Source organism: Dipodomys ordii, unplaced genomic scaffold (assembly GCF_000151885.1).
Source record: "Dipodomys ordii isolate 6190 unplaced genomic scaffold, Dord_2.0 Scaffold3, whole genome shotgun sequence".
Classification (NCBI taxonomy): domain Eukaryota; kingdom Metazoa; phylum Chordata; class Mammalia; order Rodentia; family Heteromyidae; genus Dipodomys; species Dipodomys ordii.
In genome coordinates, this window is record NW_012267219.1 from 23,888,899 (window position 1) to 23,908,024 (window position 19,126).

At 36.0% G+C, this 19,126-nt stretch overlaps 1 protein-coding gene across 1 annotated transcript in view; it reads right to left on the bottom strand.

The window, feature by feature from the left end:
* Positions 1-388: 388 nt before the first annotated feature.
* Positions 389-19,126, bottom strand: part of Kitlg (KIT ligand) — a 78,504-nt gene continuing 59,766 nt past the window's right edge. The window contains exons 4-9 of the mRNA XM_013018847.1: positions 18,710-18,866; positions 17,985-18,068; positions 12,157-12,266; positions 11,362-11,429; positions 10,425-10,501; positions 389-4,721 (exon numbers count right to left, since the gene is read on the bottom strand). Coding sequence (XP_012874301.1) covers positions 10,462-10,501; positions 11,362-11,429; positions 12,157-12,266; positions 17,985-18,068; positions 18,710-18,866 — 459 coding nt within the window. The 3' untranslated portion in view covers positions 389-4,721; positions 10,425-10,461. The remainder of the gene's footprint in view (positions 4,722-10,424; positions 10,502-11,361; positions 11,430-12,156; positions 12,267-17,984; positions 18,069-18,709; positions 18,867-19,126) is intronic.

Genomic DNA, 19,126 nt, shown 5'->3' on the forward strand with positions numbered 1-19,126 from the left:
ATATTTATTCTACTTAAATGAACCTTTGATGATTTAAGGATAATTTTGCTTCCATATGTCAACAAAAGTAGACTACTGACAAAAGTTACCATAATAAAATTAAATTTTTATTTGTGCCATATAACAACTGCATGCTGTTATAAAAACTGGATGTCAATGTGTATGTGTGTATGAATGACTATATATGTGAATATATATATATTTAGTCATTTAAATGTGTACATAAATCAATTCATAGAGATTCCTTAGAATTAATGTAAATTAATGTATAGAAATTTTCATAGTTAAATTTAAAAAATAATAAACTTAATTTTCTCTTAATAAATGTTTGTCAATGCTGGGAACATGTGTGATAACCTTAAGAGATCAAATGACAGGGCAAATTTAGGAGAGTGCATAAAATTCTTTATTTAGAACAATAAAGCATATGTATATATAATGTAATTTCAAATTCAAACCTGTATAAAAAGGGTCAGGACATATACCTATTTTAAAAAGTACACATACAGTATATACACATACACATCACATTTTACAACCTTTTTATTTAATTAAACTTCAGTCATAATAAAACTATTTAGAATAGTGTTGACATACATTTACATTACAATATGCAAACTCCAATCTATGACTGAACTAGCAGTAAATCTGCACATCCATCTAAATGCCAAATACTTTTCAAGTCCATTATTTAACAGTGGCAAGTGGACCCTACAATCACACATTAATCCTTACCATATAGGAGAATAGACTACTTTGATTGGAAAATTATATTGAAGAAGTCTTACAGCTTGGAAATCAAGTAAATTAAAATACTATGGTTCATAGTTTTAAACAACTATTATCATAATTTTATTTTCAGAAATATTATAAGAATGCGGTTGGAAATGGCAGTAACACATTAACAATGCTTGGGAAACATTGAATCAGTTCTAGAACATCTTGTTATGACACGAAAGTACCATGATTTACCTTTACAGAGGCATCTCAAGACTAGTTAACAGAAAATACTAACACCATGAATTTTACAAGCAAACTCCATAAATAAATTTTACTCTGAATGGATGTATGTTAAAACCAGTCTCAGAAAGTGATAATAATTTCAATAAGACTAATCTGTTCAAAGATAAGTTGGCTTCTTTTAAATTCTTGTCCCTCTTTCCAATTTTATCTGTAATTTATGAATTATCCTTTCATAAATTAGTCATAAAATATCCTTTGGCAGTAGGAAACTTGGTATCTCATATCTTCTGCTCTTAGCATTCATTAAAATTAGAACATTTAAGTACCCACTGGTGCCTTTCCAAATGTCATGCATAGCTTATGACATTGGTTCCTGACTAAAATGCACTATTAGTTTTATTCTTCAGAAATGATCCCAAACATTTACTTAAACAGAGGGAAAAGCCATCTCTTGTGTAAATGGTTATCTGATTCACTGTACTTGAGACTGAATTTCACTTTTACTAATGGACTCTATTTTTACATTAGAAACAAAACAGCAAGGATTTTTTTATGGTCAAGTTGTTTATTCAGAGATCAGAGTTGGAAGCTTTGTATGGGGCAATTTCTGCTCTATTTTATCTATTTTGTCAGTCACATAGCAACAAGGGCTCATCTCTAAGGAGTGACCCCCTGAGATGCTACACACAATATAAAATTGAGATCCAAAGTGGGATTGGGGGAGGGGTGTCATTTACCATATTAGATGTTGGCAGAATAGGTTCTTCTAGGTTCTTTTAGTAGTTTTGCTCAGCATCTATTCCTCTAAGCTAAATTGCCTTTTGAAAGAATATACTTCTGAAAGCAAATTAAGTACAGAATGGGTAAATGATTCGTATCAAGATTAAATCTTGAAATCAAAACACTTTGGGAAATATCCACAATTTCAGAATGGACTTTTTGCTCATGTATTACTCAACAGAGTGTCTCAAAAGTATGCTAATGCTCAGTAGAAATGTGTGTGGTTCCTACCAAAAGCAAGTACTGCATTATGGATATATACTTTTTTATATTAATATTTTTCATGTCTACAATCATATTCATTTTAAGAGTATAGGTTACTTTGCCAGTATCTTACTGAAAAACAAAATCAAATTGTATCTGACCCATTAAAAGTGGCAGTGTGGTAGGCCCATTAGATTATAAAAACTTCAGAACTACTTCAGTATGACTGGGCAGTCCTCATTATGAATCCCAGAGCTAGTTTTGTGATAGGACTTGTTTCTACCAAAGAGGTACAGTTTTCAGTATAATTTAGAATCTGCATACTTCTGAGTTCATTTTAATTAAAAGGCAAGTTTGAAACATTATGAAAGAGAACTATCAGATATCTGGCATCAATTTAAAAGGTTATTTCATGGTTTATCATCTCATAATTTATGTAAAAAGATATTCTAAACATATAAGTAATTAAAATAAGCACATATATATTTTTCAGTCTGGAAATGGGTATGACATAGTTACTGTCCAAGCAGCTAGCATCCAAAGAAATGTTCAGCCTTGTTGTTTTTGTTTTCATTGTTCATATGCTTTATTGAAACTTAGTATCTAAATTCCCAATGAGTTAACACATGTATTAGGCAGGACACATCTCTCTCTCTCCTACTGTGTCAAATGTTATATAACTTGTTCAATTTTGTTACTTGGCACAATTAAGACAAGGTCATTGAGTGTTAAAGCACAACTCTGAGAACAAAAGTATATTTACTGTACTTTCAAGTTCAGTAAATAGCATTCTCATAGGCCCTAGCAAACTGAAACCACTGTATAAATAAATCAAAGCATCAGTCTGAGAAGTATTAATATTCATAATCTCTACATACTTACACATATTACTTATGTTAACCTATGCCTATTTTCCTCCATAAAACCATTGCCACATACTGAGATAGGTCCTTCCAGCAATTAAAATGATCTCCTAATTTTATGATGAATCATGGTGTGTCTGAGAGCATGAACAAGTTGATAAAGCCTCCCTCTGCACTTGCATTTTAGAGAAAATGCTGAGTGCCTGAGGAAACACAGCACTTTAGAGAAGAAAAGGACCATAGAAATTACTTGCTCTCTTTGGTATAAAAAAAGAGCAAAGGCCACATACTGGAGTCATACTTGATTAGCTTTGAATATAAGCTAACATCCAAGTATACTAGAACTTCTTGGATTTTTTTTAAAACCAACAGAAAGGTAACAGTTTTCATGCCATACTTGAATAATTACACTGAAAAATGTCTTATGGTTATAGCGCATGGTTAATGATGATGTCTCAGGATGAAGTCAGAATGAAAACTTTTAGATTCTTTTATATGTTTGTTCATGATATGTTAAAAGAACTTTCATCAATGTGAGATGTGAAGAAAAGTTATTCTTTGACTGGCTATGTGTTCTCTCAACTTTAAAAAATGGTACGGGGAATTCACTTCAGGTCTTATGGAGTCTAATTTAAAAGCATGATGCCCACCTTGAAAATTCCTGTCAAATTGACTCAATATGGCAAATGCTGTCACACATTTAAATAGCAAACTGACATGCATAACTACATAAAGCTCTCTTTATTTTTAATTCATAAATCTTAATACAGAGTGCCTGATTTTTTTTAAATAAATGGTTCCTTTAAACAGATACTGGTGATTATACTATAAATAACTAAAGTTTCCTGATTCTTTGCATTCTTATCAAATCCAAGTAACCCAGTTTTCAACACCCATTACAGCATGTGGGTGCCATTTCCTAACCTTAGACACTAAATATCATAATTTATTTATACTCTCTCCCATGATGGACATTAAAAACAGGACCTTCATAGATTCGTCATTCTCTCCCAAGTCCAATTACATGAAGTCTGTAACAGTTCTAGAATATAAACGTGTCATAATATAGTTTGCAAACACGATGTATATACTCTAGAGTGGTCAAGGGGAAATGACGACTTCATTACAGGAGCCAAATGTCCCCTACAGCACATTCTTCTGCTGGTCAGTGTTCATAGCTTCGTCTTGTGATGACTCTTCTGAGAGGCTTCCCTATATCAAAGCATCACATTTCAAATTCAGTACTGGATCCCTTGCCTGGGAAAAACAAACTAGCTGTGTTCATTGTTTTAGTAGGATATGGCTGTACATGGTCTACACCAGGAAGATGCCAAGATCAGACCCCTCTCCTTAATCAGCAACTACAGAGCTGACATGATCTCTCCAATCACAGTTTCTATTTCTTTCCACTCCATGATGCTACAGTCTGTTTGTTTGTTTTTGTACTTGTTTTCTAGATCCCTTTGAGGAAAAAAAAGTAATCCCCCCCCTCCCCTCACTATGCAGGCTGAAATCTACTTGCAGAGACCTGGCTAACTACAAGCTGTAGGCTGTAACTGAAGAGTAAAGCAGTGTTGTTTTTCAGCACTTAGACATTTCGGGAGCCATGCAAATGGTGTGTGTGTGGACTGGGAAAATGGGTTTTCTCTCCCATCATGACTTCCAAGTTCTGAATGAGACCACAAGACCCCCAGGTCCTTCAAACAGAGTCCTGCTCCTCGCAAATTCTTCTTTACAGATGATTAATTCCAGGCCAGTTTCACAGTAAAACACTCTGTTCCAATTTCTGAATCATCCATATAATGCCATGGGTAGCAAGAACAGATAAAGATGAGGTCTGTCATTTCAGACAGAATAGGAATTTGTCTTAAAGCTGCTTCATTTATGAAGCAAACATGAACTGTTACCAGCCTAGAGAGAAGGAGGGGGGAAGAGAGAGAGATTAAGGTTGGTTTACTTTCTGCCTTCTTTTTTATTCTCACTAGCTGAATTTATCTAAGATTCCTGAAGGAAAAACAGACTCCCATTGTATACTCTGCTTAGCCTAAATGAGCTACGTAATTTCTTCTTTCTTAGCTGTGATGATCAGCCAGTCTCTGTGCTCTCCCTAAGAACAGGTAACAGCTCAGATGGTCTTTCTTAGTGCTCATTTTCTGATTCCTCTCTTTAGAAAAGGCTTCCAACTCCAGAATCACCAAGGAAGTGTGTGTAGGATGGAGAATAAAGCATAGTTAGACAGACAAAAGGGAATGATGGAGAGAAACGGATTTGGTTTTTGAATAATGATTAATTTGAAATTGTGGACTTAAAGGTAGAAAAGCAAGTTTAAATATAAAAGAAAATAAACTTGAAGGCTGAGAACTGTTTTCTGGCAGGAAAAAAATAATGACAATTTTTATAATGATGCCCTGGATTTTTATAACCATCTCATTATACAGTGATGTGTCACTTAATGATAGGGATACATTCTGAGAAATAAGTCCCTCAGTGGTTCTGTTGTGTAAACTTTATCAAGTACCTACCCAACCTAGATGACACAGCGTGTTCCAAACCTAGGCCATATTATAGTCATATGGGACCACTGTTGCACACGTGATACACTGGTGTCTGAAACACAGCTCTGCGTCACATGAGTGCATATGAGAAAAGTGGGGGTGAAATGACTGACTCACTTAGGATCCTACAGCTAGTTAAATTGTAAAGCCAAGGTTTGAACTCAGGTCTCACCTGTTCTAGTCCTTTACATTGAGAGGTTGCTAAAAAATGATAGCTCAGAAACAAAATTCACAAGCTTCCAAAATGTTTAGGAAATAGCTGGTCAACTGTCAGAGACCCTGACATTTGGTAATCTACCATTCCGAAGTCCTATGTGCCTGAATGTCCAAGCTGGAGTTGAGCTGGTCCTTATTTTAATTCTAAAGTCAATTTATCTCAGAGCTCAGAGTCCTAGGGCAATTTTAGTTAGGTTTTCAAAAATATTTTTCCTTTATCTGTCTTTCCACATGCCCAACTGTCATGAGAATTACTTTCTAGACATAGCATGCTTGAAGAAGTCAAGAAAATAGTAAGTCTTCAGTTTATCAATAACTCTCAAATTCAAAATGTGTGGTTTCCAGCCCAGCTGTTCTTTGCAGTTCCACTTGAACATATTTGATCACTAATCAAACTTAAAAATTTTTTAAATTGCTTTCCATGTGTCATATTTTTGTTTTGTTTTGTTTTGAGGGCTTGAACTCTGGGCCTGGCTGCTGTCCCTCAGCTCTTCAGCTCAAGGTGAGCACTCAACCACTTGAGCCACAGAGCCACTTCAAGTTTTCTGGTGGTTTAGTGGAGATAAGAGTCACACGGACTTTCCTGCCCAAGCTGGCTTTGAACTGCGATCCTCAGACCTCAGCCTCCTGATGAATTAGGATTACAGGCATGAGCCACCGGTGCCTGGCTGTCTTATTTCTTTTTGTAGGCACCAAACAATTTGAGAACAACACTCAGTGCCATTAAATTATCATATCACTAATGTACCTACAAGAGTTTGCTAGAATCACATTTACAGGAAGAATAAAGAGCAATATTTTCCCATAATATTCCAACATAAATGAAGCTTTTAATGTAACATTCCTATTTTGTTTCTTTCTTATAAGCTGTGCCATACACAACCCAATGCTGAAGAGTTCTGCCACATAAGGGCCATTGACACCAGATAGATCACAAAGTGAATTTTTAACTTTTCAGGTAAATGTTGTCATGTTTGGTGTTGAAAAAACTTTGGTATACATTATTTTCTTAGAAGCAATGTTTTTGTTTGTTTCTTCAGTACTTAATTCATTTCCACATTTCCCCTGTTACATTTAAAATATTATACTTTCTCACTTCTTTATTTTTTTCCAAATTATAGATGATTTCCTTTGGAGAGTTAAGTACTGTGTATATTTCCCATCCTACTCTTCCAATATTTGTCATGATTTAATTTGCTTTAGTAGGTGAACCTTCTACTATAGGACAGAATCCATGCCACAGATCAGAATAGTTCCCTTTTTTTTCCCTTTGCTGTTAACCAAGCAAATGATTGTAATCCAAATTACATCTAATATATATATATATATATATATATGCATTTCTGTCTTGGTGCTGTTTTTTACATTTATTCTTTTTTTAAAAGATATTCTTCTACCATGTTATATTTTGCACAACAAAACCTTTCCATCTCAAAAAAGAATATACTTTTTGAAGAAGTGTTAATTGTATGGTTTGGTCTTATTTTCTTTTTTCAGCATGGGGGAATTGAACCCAGGGCCTCATACATGTTAGGCAAGTACCTACCACTGAACTATTTCCTCATCTATTTCTATCAACAGCAGCAGCAGCAGCATTAGAAAGTCTTGCTAAGTTTCTCAGACTAGCCTTGAAATTTCAATACTCCTGTCTCAGCTTCCCAAATAGCTGGGATTACCAGTGTGTTTCACCACATCCAGTCCCTTGGAGGACTTTAAACCTCTGCTGGTTCTAAAACAGTAATACTTTTTATTCTATTACAATTGGAATCAATCATGACATATGATATATATTTGATTTTGTGGTTTGCAGATTTGTGATGAGCTGCCTTTCCCTGGACTTTTAGACTATTTTCCCTCTGTATTTGAACTCTTATTTACTCATACATATACTCAAAATTGAGTTTTCATCTCTATTACTTTTCTTATACTATTGCAATTCTCTGAGTAAGACTTTTTTTTATTGTGAGTTGAAGACAATCTTATTAAATCATCTCTTCATTTATTCAACAAATATCCATTGCTTATAGGTACAAAATGTAAGTGATGTAGTTGGCCTGCTTTCTAAAATTAAATATAGAATAAACACTGTCCTCTTAGAACTCACAGTTTCTACACTCATATATAACTACACATGGGAATGTCCTACCAACTTTGTATAAAATGTAGCTAGAGGACCACAAATAGAGATTAGTTTAATGGGAAGTTGGACTTTGTGAAGGTGGTAGCTGCCTCGAGTCTTGCCAGAAGTGATGAATGAGGCTTTCTAGGAAGGAAAATTAGTCGTTGACTTCGTCACCCATCAGCTACCCCACCATCCAGCTCACCACCACTCCTTAGTCATTGTGGTGATTTCATTTCTGAACTATTCTGGGCTTCTTGTTCGTCTGGTACATGAGTAATCTTTCATACTTTTGTAGTATTGATCTAATGGTAAACTATCCATATGACCATAAACCACCTGGCTGTCCCACTGACAAGAACTAGCCAACTAAACACATGTACGTATACAGAGATACAACTTAAAAGCAATTCTTTTACTTTCTGAAAAACTCACCACTTGGCTATCCTTTTACTTTAGGCCTTATTCACTCTCATGGTCTCTCACTCAACAAACATTTCTTAAGAAACAGCATTGCAGTAGTAAAAAGCAGACAATCCCAGATCCTGTATTTGCATGTTACTTAACTAGTAGAAATCTGAATAAGCTTTTTGACTACAGTTACTTTAAAATGGCATCTTTTTCCTCCTAAACAAGTTTCCTGAGTTTCCCCATCCTAATCCATTCTCCAAATATCACTAGACAAATACCACAACTAAAAACCACGGGACTGAAGACTGTGCCAAAGCAGGGTCCCAGCCATGCAACCCTAAACCAACAACAGAACATTCTTGAGTTTTTAAGATGCAATTAACCATTTAATATGTGGTTTGTGGATGCCTAATGGAATTAAATGGCAGCTAGGGAAGAAATGTTAAGGCTTGTGTTGGGGTTCAGGTGGGAGAAAAATGTTTCCAGGAATAAAAATGATTTCAGCTTGGGAAGCATTGCTCCAGAAAAATAAAAAGTGTTATAGGCAGATCTAGCCATTTGCCTTTATTGGACAGAAAAACTGAGCTTAGTTAGAAGGGAATGGAAACAAAAAAAGAGAATGTCTAGAGTTAGTAAAGAAACAGGTGGAGGAATTATTACATCATAATGTATCAAGTTTGTCTTAAACAACAACAACAACTAAAGTGAGCTGCTAAAGCTAGAAGCAAAAGACTCTATGGCCCTGCTTTCCTAGGGAAGTGTCAATCTGGAGATAATTTTAGAATCTGGGACAGAAAGGAAGGCTGAGAGGACAGTGACCTGTTAGGAAAAGGAAGAGATTGTATCAGTAATAATTGAAGACAGTAAGTGACCTTCAGATATTAGTGATGAGTTCTAGTAAATTGAACAGTATCTTGAAACAATGTATTTAGCTTTGGAAAAAAAATAGCACAGAAAGAATTGTGTTAGGACAAGGAACATTCCTACCCTTTTATGTTTAGTGTAATCAGGGCTCAAGGAGCAGCTCCAAAATTGATAAGCAGGAAACAGAAGTGAAAGTAAGGGAGAGAATGAATCGGTAAAGGATCAAGTTAATGCCATTCTGGGTTCCTCTAACTGGTCTGAGCTAAAAAAAAAAACAAAGCCAGTAAATACATAGGAGCTAATGAATACCAGTCTTTCTTTTCTTTTCTTCTTTTTTTAAAATCAGTCATGCAGCTTGAACTCTGGGCTTGGGGGCTGTCCCTGAGCTCTTCAGCTCAAGGCAAGTCCTCTACCATTTGAGCCACAGTGCCACTTCTGGTTTTCTCCTGATGGTTTATTGGAGATAAGAGTCTCATGGACTTTCCTGCCCAGATTGGCTTTGAACCACGATCTTCAGACCTCAGCCTCCTGAGTAGCTAGGGTTACTAGGGTTGCTAGGTTAGCTAGGGTTGGTGTGAGACACCAACGCCCAGCTTACCACCAGTCTTTTCTGGCTAGGTCTTACTCTCCTTTCTCTACCAGTCCTTCTCAAACCACACAGTCACTGCAAGTATCTGTCACTGGTTTACACATTCACCGAGGAGCCATCCCGAGGAAGGTAGCACTTTGCCTTCACAGTTTTACTCCCCTACTTTTAAGATACTCTCACTTTTTCCTCCTTTTCCTTCAAATGGCAGAGAAACATTTTGGTTTTCTCCTTTTCAGCATCTACCAAATAGGATACTGACTTCTTGTGGTAGCAACACCTAAATTAACTTGATTTTAATCACTTTTATTGGTTTAACATTTGTTTTTGTCTTAATTCTTTCTATTTCCTTCAGTTAATACATTTTCCAGTCTCCAAAAATCATACCAAATAAAAGAAGAACTGTTAGTTCTTTATATGACTCTCACTGAAGATGGATCCACCTCAGAATTAACCCTGCTTGTTTTTCAAAACTTGAGAATAGGATAAGTGAGATAGGCCCCATTTAATTATGCAACAACTTCAGCTAACATTGTGACATCTACTTGATCCAGGATATAAAAATAAAGTTTGTTTCTAATTTTGACCTGCTCAGATATTATGTAGATTTGCTAACTATTTCAGCTGGACTTATTTTTTTCTTTTGGTCGGTCGTGGGGCTAGAACTCTGGGTTTGGGCGCTATCCCTGAGCCACAGCCCACTTCCGGTTTTCTAGTGGTTTATTGGACATAACAGGCTCATGGACTTCCCTGTCTGGGCTGGCTTTGAACCGTGATCCTCAGATCTCAGCCTCCTGAGTAGCTAGGATTACAGGCATGAGCCACCATCACCCAGCTTCAGCTGGACTTCTAAAACAACTTACCAATGTATGAAGGTAACAGTGTGGATACAAGCCGCTATTACACTTCTTGAAACTCTCTGTCTTTTTCTTGCAACATACTGAAAAACAAGAGAAATACTCATTTGCTTTTGGACAGAGATTCTGAAGTATACCATGATCTGGAAATTGTAAAAGGCTTGGTTTTTGTTTCCATAAATATAGTAGCAAAAGTTTGTGAAATTGGTTGAAGTTTACCTTCATAGTCTTCCTAAGTACTTAAAAAATTCTTTTTATGTATGTACTAAAAATGCTTGTATGCACTTAGTATATGTACATTTAATTTATACAGACAGGCATGATACGATACAATACACTGAAAAGGATAACCAAATATAAATGAAATTTTTAGTGCAGGGCAAATGTGTTGTACTATGGATGAGTTATCCCACCAGTTCTAGTAAATTTAAAAATATCTTGAAACAATGTATTTGGCTTTGGAGAAATTGAGGGCAATGAAAACCAGAATGAAGTTAAAGAATACATTACTGATGGAAGAGAAAGCATTTTTGAGAAGAAAGTGACTTTGTGATCAAAGGTTACAGGAGGGCTATAACAGAGACTAAATTTACAAAGCCTAAATACTAGATTTGGTGGTGGTAATTCAGCAAACAGATCATACAGACATGGCTGAAGATAACTATTGCCAAACATAAGGAATCAGATATCTCAGATGTCTTCATAATGGTATAGAAAGAGAAAGGGAAGCAAATCTGCTTTCAGAGACATGCATGTGAAGGTATTTGACAGGTACAATGATCTAGGAGTGAAGAGACAGTCAAAAGTCAGAAAAATGAGATTTGGGATATACTGTTTGGGACATATGTGACTAACTCTTTAAAAGCATTAAAAAAATCCACATGCACAATACAAGCAACAGTACTGTCAAACTTACTTATGAACATTTAGCAAAACAAAATACCTTATCTCATTATCCTCTTCATTAATCTGTATATTTTCAGCTGCTCTTGTAAGACTTGGTTGTTTCTTCTGTGAAAAGAACAATGGTTCATGCTGTAAAAATGGCTGCTCTAGTCTTTAAGAGGTTAGCTTACATCTTCAGTGTTATTTCACTCCAATGAGTTTTTCTCAGCATGCAAAACAGTTTTGCAATAAAAGACTATGAAAAGTACATGTGTTATCAACTCCATATTTAGAAGACACTGGGGGTGAAAGAGTAAAAAGTAAACTGTCAAATTTAAATGGCAATTAAATTCAAGAGATTTCTAAAAGCTGAGTCACGATGATTTAGCACATTAAAAAAATTTAAGACAGGCTTCACCAAGATGAGAACAAAAGAACAGAAATTCAAAATAGCAGTTATACAAATGGTATCTCTATTTGACTTTTAAGCCCATCATATGATTTTTCAGCAGATTTTCTTCCTTTTTATATTTAACTCAGTGCTATTAAATGTTGGGTGTGCATTTTCTGGGTTATCGCCAAAGCATAATGCTAAAAAAATTGCTAGAGCACAATTCTGCTATAGCATAATGAAGAATGGTGAAAACATTTCTAATATTGTAATTTTGTGGAAACATTTCTAATACTGTAATTTTGTTGAGACTAGAAGTTAAACATCATTGTTTTCTCAACTGGATCTTGTCTTGGAAAGTGGAAATTTATTAAGTGTACGTGTGTATATAGCATGAACTAGTAAATATGTGAAGTTGATCAAGAGTAGAGAAAAAATACTAACCAGAATAGCCAGACTCACCTTCCAGTACAAAGCTCCAAAAGCAAAGCCAATTACAAGAGAGAAGAATGCTGGCAAGGCCATGGCTGCCCATTGTAGATCAGAGTCTCCAGTGGAATTGTCAGCCTTCCCTGCAATTGAAGAGTACAGTGGTGACATCTCAGATGTTTTCCTCTTACACTGTGGTTGTTCCCAACTGTTCCATAATGTATTCTGGCCTACATCTGTTTAAGGTATTGTAAAAAGCTGATTTTTCTGCTGAGTATTATTTGTACAAGGCAATAAATCCACATAATCTCCAGAAAATGAATACATTGCTTAAAAAAAAACCCTCACAGACAGAAAGATAGGACTTGGTTAAAATTCATGCATGTAGAACACAGAGTTGGTACATTTCTGAGTGGTAGGACACAATTTCTGCTATCCAATAAATCTACCTTTTACATATTTATCTTCTAATATCTTTTGACTTTTGCATTCTGAGCATCTCGAACCCTTGCCTCCTCAATTTTAAAGACAACACTTATAATCTGGGCTATATGCATTCATGAGCACTTGGCCTTTTGCAAGTATTAGTTTAGTGTGTATTGCAGGTACAGTACTTTCAGGTGTCCCATGCTTAGTATCACGGTTGCTTGTTTCTTCATCTCTTCAATATACACTTACTAGATGCCAAGAAGTGCTAAGAACTGTGCTGTGAACTATAGATCTAGTTTCTTACTCTTTAGATAAGAATGCTTGACACTTTCTCATGCTAAAAGATGGCTATAGACACCAGTTTCATCTTACCATAATGAGGCTTAAATATATAATTTTGTGAGCAATTGGAATTGGCTTTTAATACCTCTTCCCTGGTCTTGTCTCACTCATGCATGAATACCAGAATGACTCAAATTAAATAAAATAAAATACATTTTCTTCAAGAGTCCTATAACATGAAACTTAGGAGCTGAAGCATGGCTCAGGTGGTAGAGTGCCAGCCAAGCAAGCGACCAAATGAGCATGAGGTCCTGAGTCCACACCCCAATGCAACTCTCAACCAAACAAAAAGAAAAAGAAACAGCAAAGGTCTGGAAGACCCAACACGAAATTATTTTGACTACTTTCAACGTGTCTCTATACAAAGAGCAAACGGGTTCCTAGAAACATTGATGACAATTGGACATTTTGTGAAAGTTACATTTATAGTTTTCTGTGGGAGAAATTATTATTTTCCAACAATTATCTGTTCAGAACCTAAACTCAAGAGATAAACTCAGAATGTAAACTACTTTTGTCTAATCTTACCATGTCGAATCTAACATTCCTAAAGTGTGTAACTTAAAAGATATATCGACTGTGTGTGCATCAACATTCAGAGGGAAAAGTAAACCCATAGATCTATGGTATCTAAGAAGTATGAAACAGATCTACTGTAGTAAAAACAGGAATTGTGGGCTGGGAAGGTAGCTCAGTGGTAGAGTGCTTGCCTTGCATGCATGAGGCCTTGGGTTCGATTCCTCAGCACCAGCACCACATAAGCAGAAAAAGCCAGAAGTAGCACTATGCTCAAGTGATCGATCACTAGCCTTGAGCTGAAGAGCTGAGGGACAGTGCCTAGGCCCAGTGTTCCGGCCCCACGACCAACAAAAAAAAAAAAAAGAAAGAAAGAAAGAAAAGAAAAGAAAAACAGGAATTGTACATGCTCCCAACATATGTAAACATGGATTGCATAATTTTATGATGCCTATGTTTCCCAAGAGATTCTACTCATAAGATGTTTATGTGTGTATGGGAGTGGGTGTGTGTGTTGGAAGGGAGAGAACAGCAAAGGAAGAAGATATAGTTATTAAGTGCAGGGTTTAGAAAGGGAGTTGTGGGAAATATGGTCATTATTTCCATAATCATAGATTTCCCTCTTGACTGATTTACAGTTCTGGCCCATCACTTATCCTACTGCGACAGGACATACCCAGTCACCTCATATTACAACTCAATATGAACATTTTCACACATCCAAAAAACAATCTTCAGTTATAAAATAAGATTGAGTATAACTGAAATAATATTTCATTGTAATACAGCTATCTTAGTATCTATGTATATATATTATGATTTAATGGGGCAGTCTGAGATCTCCCAAACATCCAGAAAGATGCTTTCTTTGAAAAAAAAACAGATTATTTTAGTAATTTAATATCAAAATCTATAAATGAATAAATTGGCTCTTGATGTTTGTGCTCCCCTTGACGGATAATGTGCTATGTGATCTGACTCTCACTGTCATTGTCACTACTCTTTGACTGTCCCACCATTAAAAGAACAGGCCAGTGAAGTTCTGGAATCTAAGATTCATCAGCAGCCCTCCTGCAGGAAAAGGAGGACAAAGAGAAAGGTCCCTCAGTGTCCCCTTCTACAGAGGCCAATATTACTTCTCCTGTGGAGATGCATTTTCAGACTGATGTGTGGAATTCAGAACCTGAAGGAAGCCCAATGTTCTCACTACAACAAGGAGCCAGAGATGGAAGTTTCTGTTTCATGACTTGGCTAGGATTGTAGAGTCGGGTTATTTGGATAGGGAAGAGAGCTGCACAAAGAAGTACCACAAATCCCCAGACAAGTCTCCTTAAGCTACTAAACAAATAAGCTTGTACACACACAAGGAATCATCCCCAAACCTGGCAGGAACACAGCTCCCAGGAAGCACTGACCTTAGAAGACACATGGGGGGAGGGGTCAAAAGAGTTCTCATAAGCAAGATGGTTGAGATTTTTTCAGCCCTCTAGAGATGTCTCAAAAATTCCATGCCTCAAGAGTAAGGATACTCTCTCCCTGTCCCCAAGAACGTTAAGAAACAAGACTAGCGGAAAAGCACAGCTCATCTGCCAGTAAGTAAACCTCCTACCAGAACAAAACTCAATCATTTCTATAGGAATGCAATGAAATCCAGAATATGCTCAGCAACATAGCATCAATAATATTCACAATATTTTCAGAAATTAGTAATCTTTTAAAAGCCCATGTGATCAACAAATTAAGGGGCCTAAAATGGCCTACCTGTTGAAATTAGATAATGAGAATTTTAGAACAGTTCTATGTGTAAGGGACAATACAGGAAATATTATAACACATACGCAGATGGAAACCATCTCTGGGAAGAAATATGGAGATCGTTTTGGATGTAAATTCAGAAAATAAAATTCAAATATAGAAATAAAATATGAATTTCTGAATGAAAAACAGCAACATTAGAGGTGATAAAGAACAAGGTCAATGAACTGGAAAACAGAAGAGTAGAAATTATCCACTAAGAACAACAGAGAGAATGTGAAGGGTGGGCAGTGTAGCTCAGTGGTAAAGCATCTGCCTAGTAGGCTCAAGGCCTTTGGTTTCCAATACTGCAATAAAAGGGAAAAGAAAAGAAGGCAAAGAAATGGGAGGGGAGAGAAGGTTGATTTTTTAAAAGATGGAGGCTGGGGAGAAGAAATCAACTTTAAAAAGGGGAAGGGATATGAAGACAGGGAGGGGAAGGACAGAAAAGAAAAGACCTCAAGGGTGGGAATGGGAGAGAGGGAGGGGAATAGAAGGAGAGGAAGGAGCAAAAAAATGGAATGCGAGAGCACAAGTTTGTTACTTATGTCTTTTGTGTGCTTTGTATTTCAAAAGGAGATAAACAAGAGAATACAGAGCAAATATTTGAAAAATATATATGTAATGCAATAAAATACATAGATCTTTACTAATTGAATAAAGAATTTGTGGCTAGATCTGAACTATAAGAAGTTCTAAATGAAGTTTTCCCTCATGAAAGAATTAACATCAGATAGAAACTTGAAATTATAAGATGGAATGAAAAGAAATAATATGTGTGCAAATATAAAAGGCAACATTTTTTCTCTCTCTCTTTTTTTTTTGTCGATTGTGGGGCTTGAACTCTGGGCCTGGGCACTGTCCCTCAGCTCTTCAGCTCAAGGCTAGCACTCTACCATTTGATCCACAGTACCACTTCCTGTTTTCTGAGTGGTTTATTGGAGATAAGAGTCTCATGGTCTTTCCTGCCTGAGGTTGGCTTTGAACTGAGATCCTCAGATCTCAGCCTCCTGAGTAGCTAGGATTACAGGTGTGAGCCACCAGTGCCCGGCCACATTTTTTCTTCTTTTCTTTAAAAGATATTAATGTTTAGAGCAACAATTTTAAGATTGTATTTATGGAGTTTATAACTTTGAAGACATATACATGCACACACACACACACACACACACACACACACACACATACACACACACATCTTTTAAAAACTGTAATCCACAATTCTAAGATGCATACTTTTCTTCCTAAGCCACTACAAAATAATGCAGAGATGTTAAAAAAGATTTCAGAAGATTACAGACTGTGTTCTTCTATATCATCCATGAATCAAAGAGGTTGGAGGATCTTGAGTTTAAGAAAAGAAGCAAGAACAAATTGAGTAAACCCAAGTCAAAGTAGAAGAAAAGAAACAACAACGATTAAAGTCAGGGAAATGTAAATAGATTTTAAGAAGTCAAAAGCTGCTTCCTCCAAATGAGTAATAATATTCCCAGTTACTAAGAAAGATCCCAAATTGCCAGACAGAAACAAGACCTCAGTCCCTTGTAGTATGTATATAATTTGCAATTCTGGATTTTAGAAGATTCTGTCCTATGAATAATGAATGTTATAGACTATACACAGAAAGTTCTGGGTAGTATCCTATGCTCTCTTGCACTGGAACATATAAATATTTATTTTTAGAATAATAAAGACTATAAACAGCTTCATCACAGTTCAGGTCAAGTTTTAAACATAAAATTCCTAAAAAAAAAATAAACCCTTTTAGAGTGTTTTGAAGAAACTATGCATATCAGACAAGCCATTGTGAATTTGTAATATATTGTTTTTCCTTTTTAATTTTTAGAGAGGTCGTCTATGTCCCTAAACACATGGTAGGCCTGCCCCATTAATAATAATACAGATGACCTTTCTTAGCTAAGATCACCAGAGCTATTTTCTTTCTGCAGCTTCCATGAGGCTAGAGGGCACAATATATTCAGTAACCTTTGTAATGAATTTTCACAAATTAGAAAAGAGGACTTAGTCTTCTAGGGACGTGGGTACTTGGCCAAAGAGGACAAAAATTTCAGGAAAATAAATACATTCCCTTTCAACAAATACCTTTAAGATCAAACAACAAAATCATCACATTTCAAATACATAGATGGTAAATACTGACATGCAGACATACAAAACTGAAAATGTCCTTGTAATTCTACACAGACAACTCTTCCACTTCAAAATTTACATCTTCATCTGGAAGCTTACACCTGTAATGCTAGGTACTCAGAAGGCTGAAATCTGAGGACACAGTTCGAAGCCAGCCCAGTCAGGAAAGGCTTGGCCCTTATTTCCAATTATATACCAAAAAGCTGGAAATGGAGCTCAAAGAGCAGAGCACTAGCCTTGCACAGAAAAGTTCAGAGGCAGCACTCAAGTCCTGAGTTCAAGCCTAAGACCAACATATGCACACATACAAAAAAAAAATCCTACATTTTGGCCAGATACATTCTCCACAAAATATATTTTAAATCTACAATGATAGCTGTCTAAATCATACTTCTAAAATTAATCCCATGCCATGTATATAGATATAGATACCATCTTAGCATTATCTCAGACTCCAGAGAAACCCCATTCTACAAACCAGATCTTTACTTCTCATGAAGTGCAAGTGAAATAAAAGGAATAGAACAGTATTAATAGTATTAATTTATAAATTTCCTTTGAAGCCCATGCAACACTCCTATAGTGGCTAATTGGAGCCATGCATGCATTTATCAGGTACATGTACTTACTATTACTGCTACTGCTGTCATTCCTAAGGGAGCTGGCTGCAACAGGGGGTAACATAAATGGTTTTGTGACACTGACTCTGGAATCTAAATAGAAAGCAATAATGTGTCAGTGTTATTTGGTGATTTATATGAATCACAGAGTCCCCAAAAGGTGAAGAGTATATCTGGGTGCCAGATGCACTTCCCAAGTCGGAATTGTTTACATCCTATTTATTTCATACTGTGTCCTGGTCCTCTATTTTTTTCTTTGAAGAAATTCACCACAGTCGCCTGGTAGAACAAAGACTTATTGCATACGTATGCTAATCAGTATGAATACAACAAGATGGTAATTTGTATTTACACAAAGTGAAAGCAATGAAGATTTTAGGACAGTGGTGGGAAAGGAGAGAACCAGCTTTACATCTTTAAGGAAAAGCCATGAGAAGGGAACATTAAGGAAGAATAATAGAACTGTCATGACTAGCAAACAGCAGATAAGAGGACCAATCATCTCAAATTGTTTCTTCACACATTGTTTCCAAAAGTGATTGAGCATTGTACTGAATTGTGCACAGGCAGTCTACGATATACTTCCTTTTGCGCCACCAATATCTGCTTTTTTACTTAGAAAGAAATGTTTCTTTCTAGAACTACACATATATTTGATTCATACATGCACTCTTACAGATATAAAGTTCAAGCGTGATATCTGCATGTAAGTTGGATATGCTTAGATGCTTTACCTCTCTCAGGACTCAGTGTTGAAGAAACTGCACAGTCACTAGTTTCAGATGCCACCATAAAGTCCTTAAAGGCATCAATGGATCTATTAAAAATCCTAAAGAATTCTTCTGGAGTAAAGAGTCTGGGTTCTGGCCTCCTAGATGATTCTTTTACACCCTAGGGATAAAAAGCAAAACCGAAAAAAATTGTATTTTTCAACTATAATTTGAAATCAAGATATTGGAGTACAATGACATTCATCAAAGACTTAAGTATTTCAACTTTTAGACAGCTGACTTTGTGTGCAGAATTTGAATTGGTAAGGCAGGACAAGTCCTCTTGGGATGGTTTGGAACTCAACAAACTAGGAAGATTTTTTTTTCAAAGAGATGTCCATTCAACTGTTTAAAGAGATGCTCATTCATGTATCTGCACTT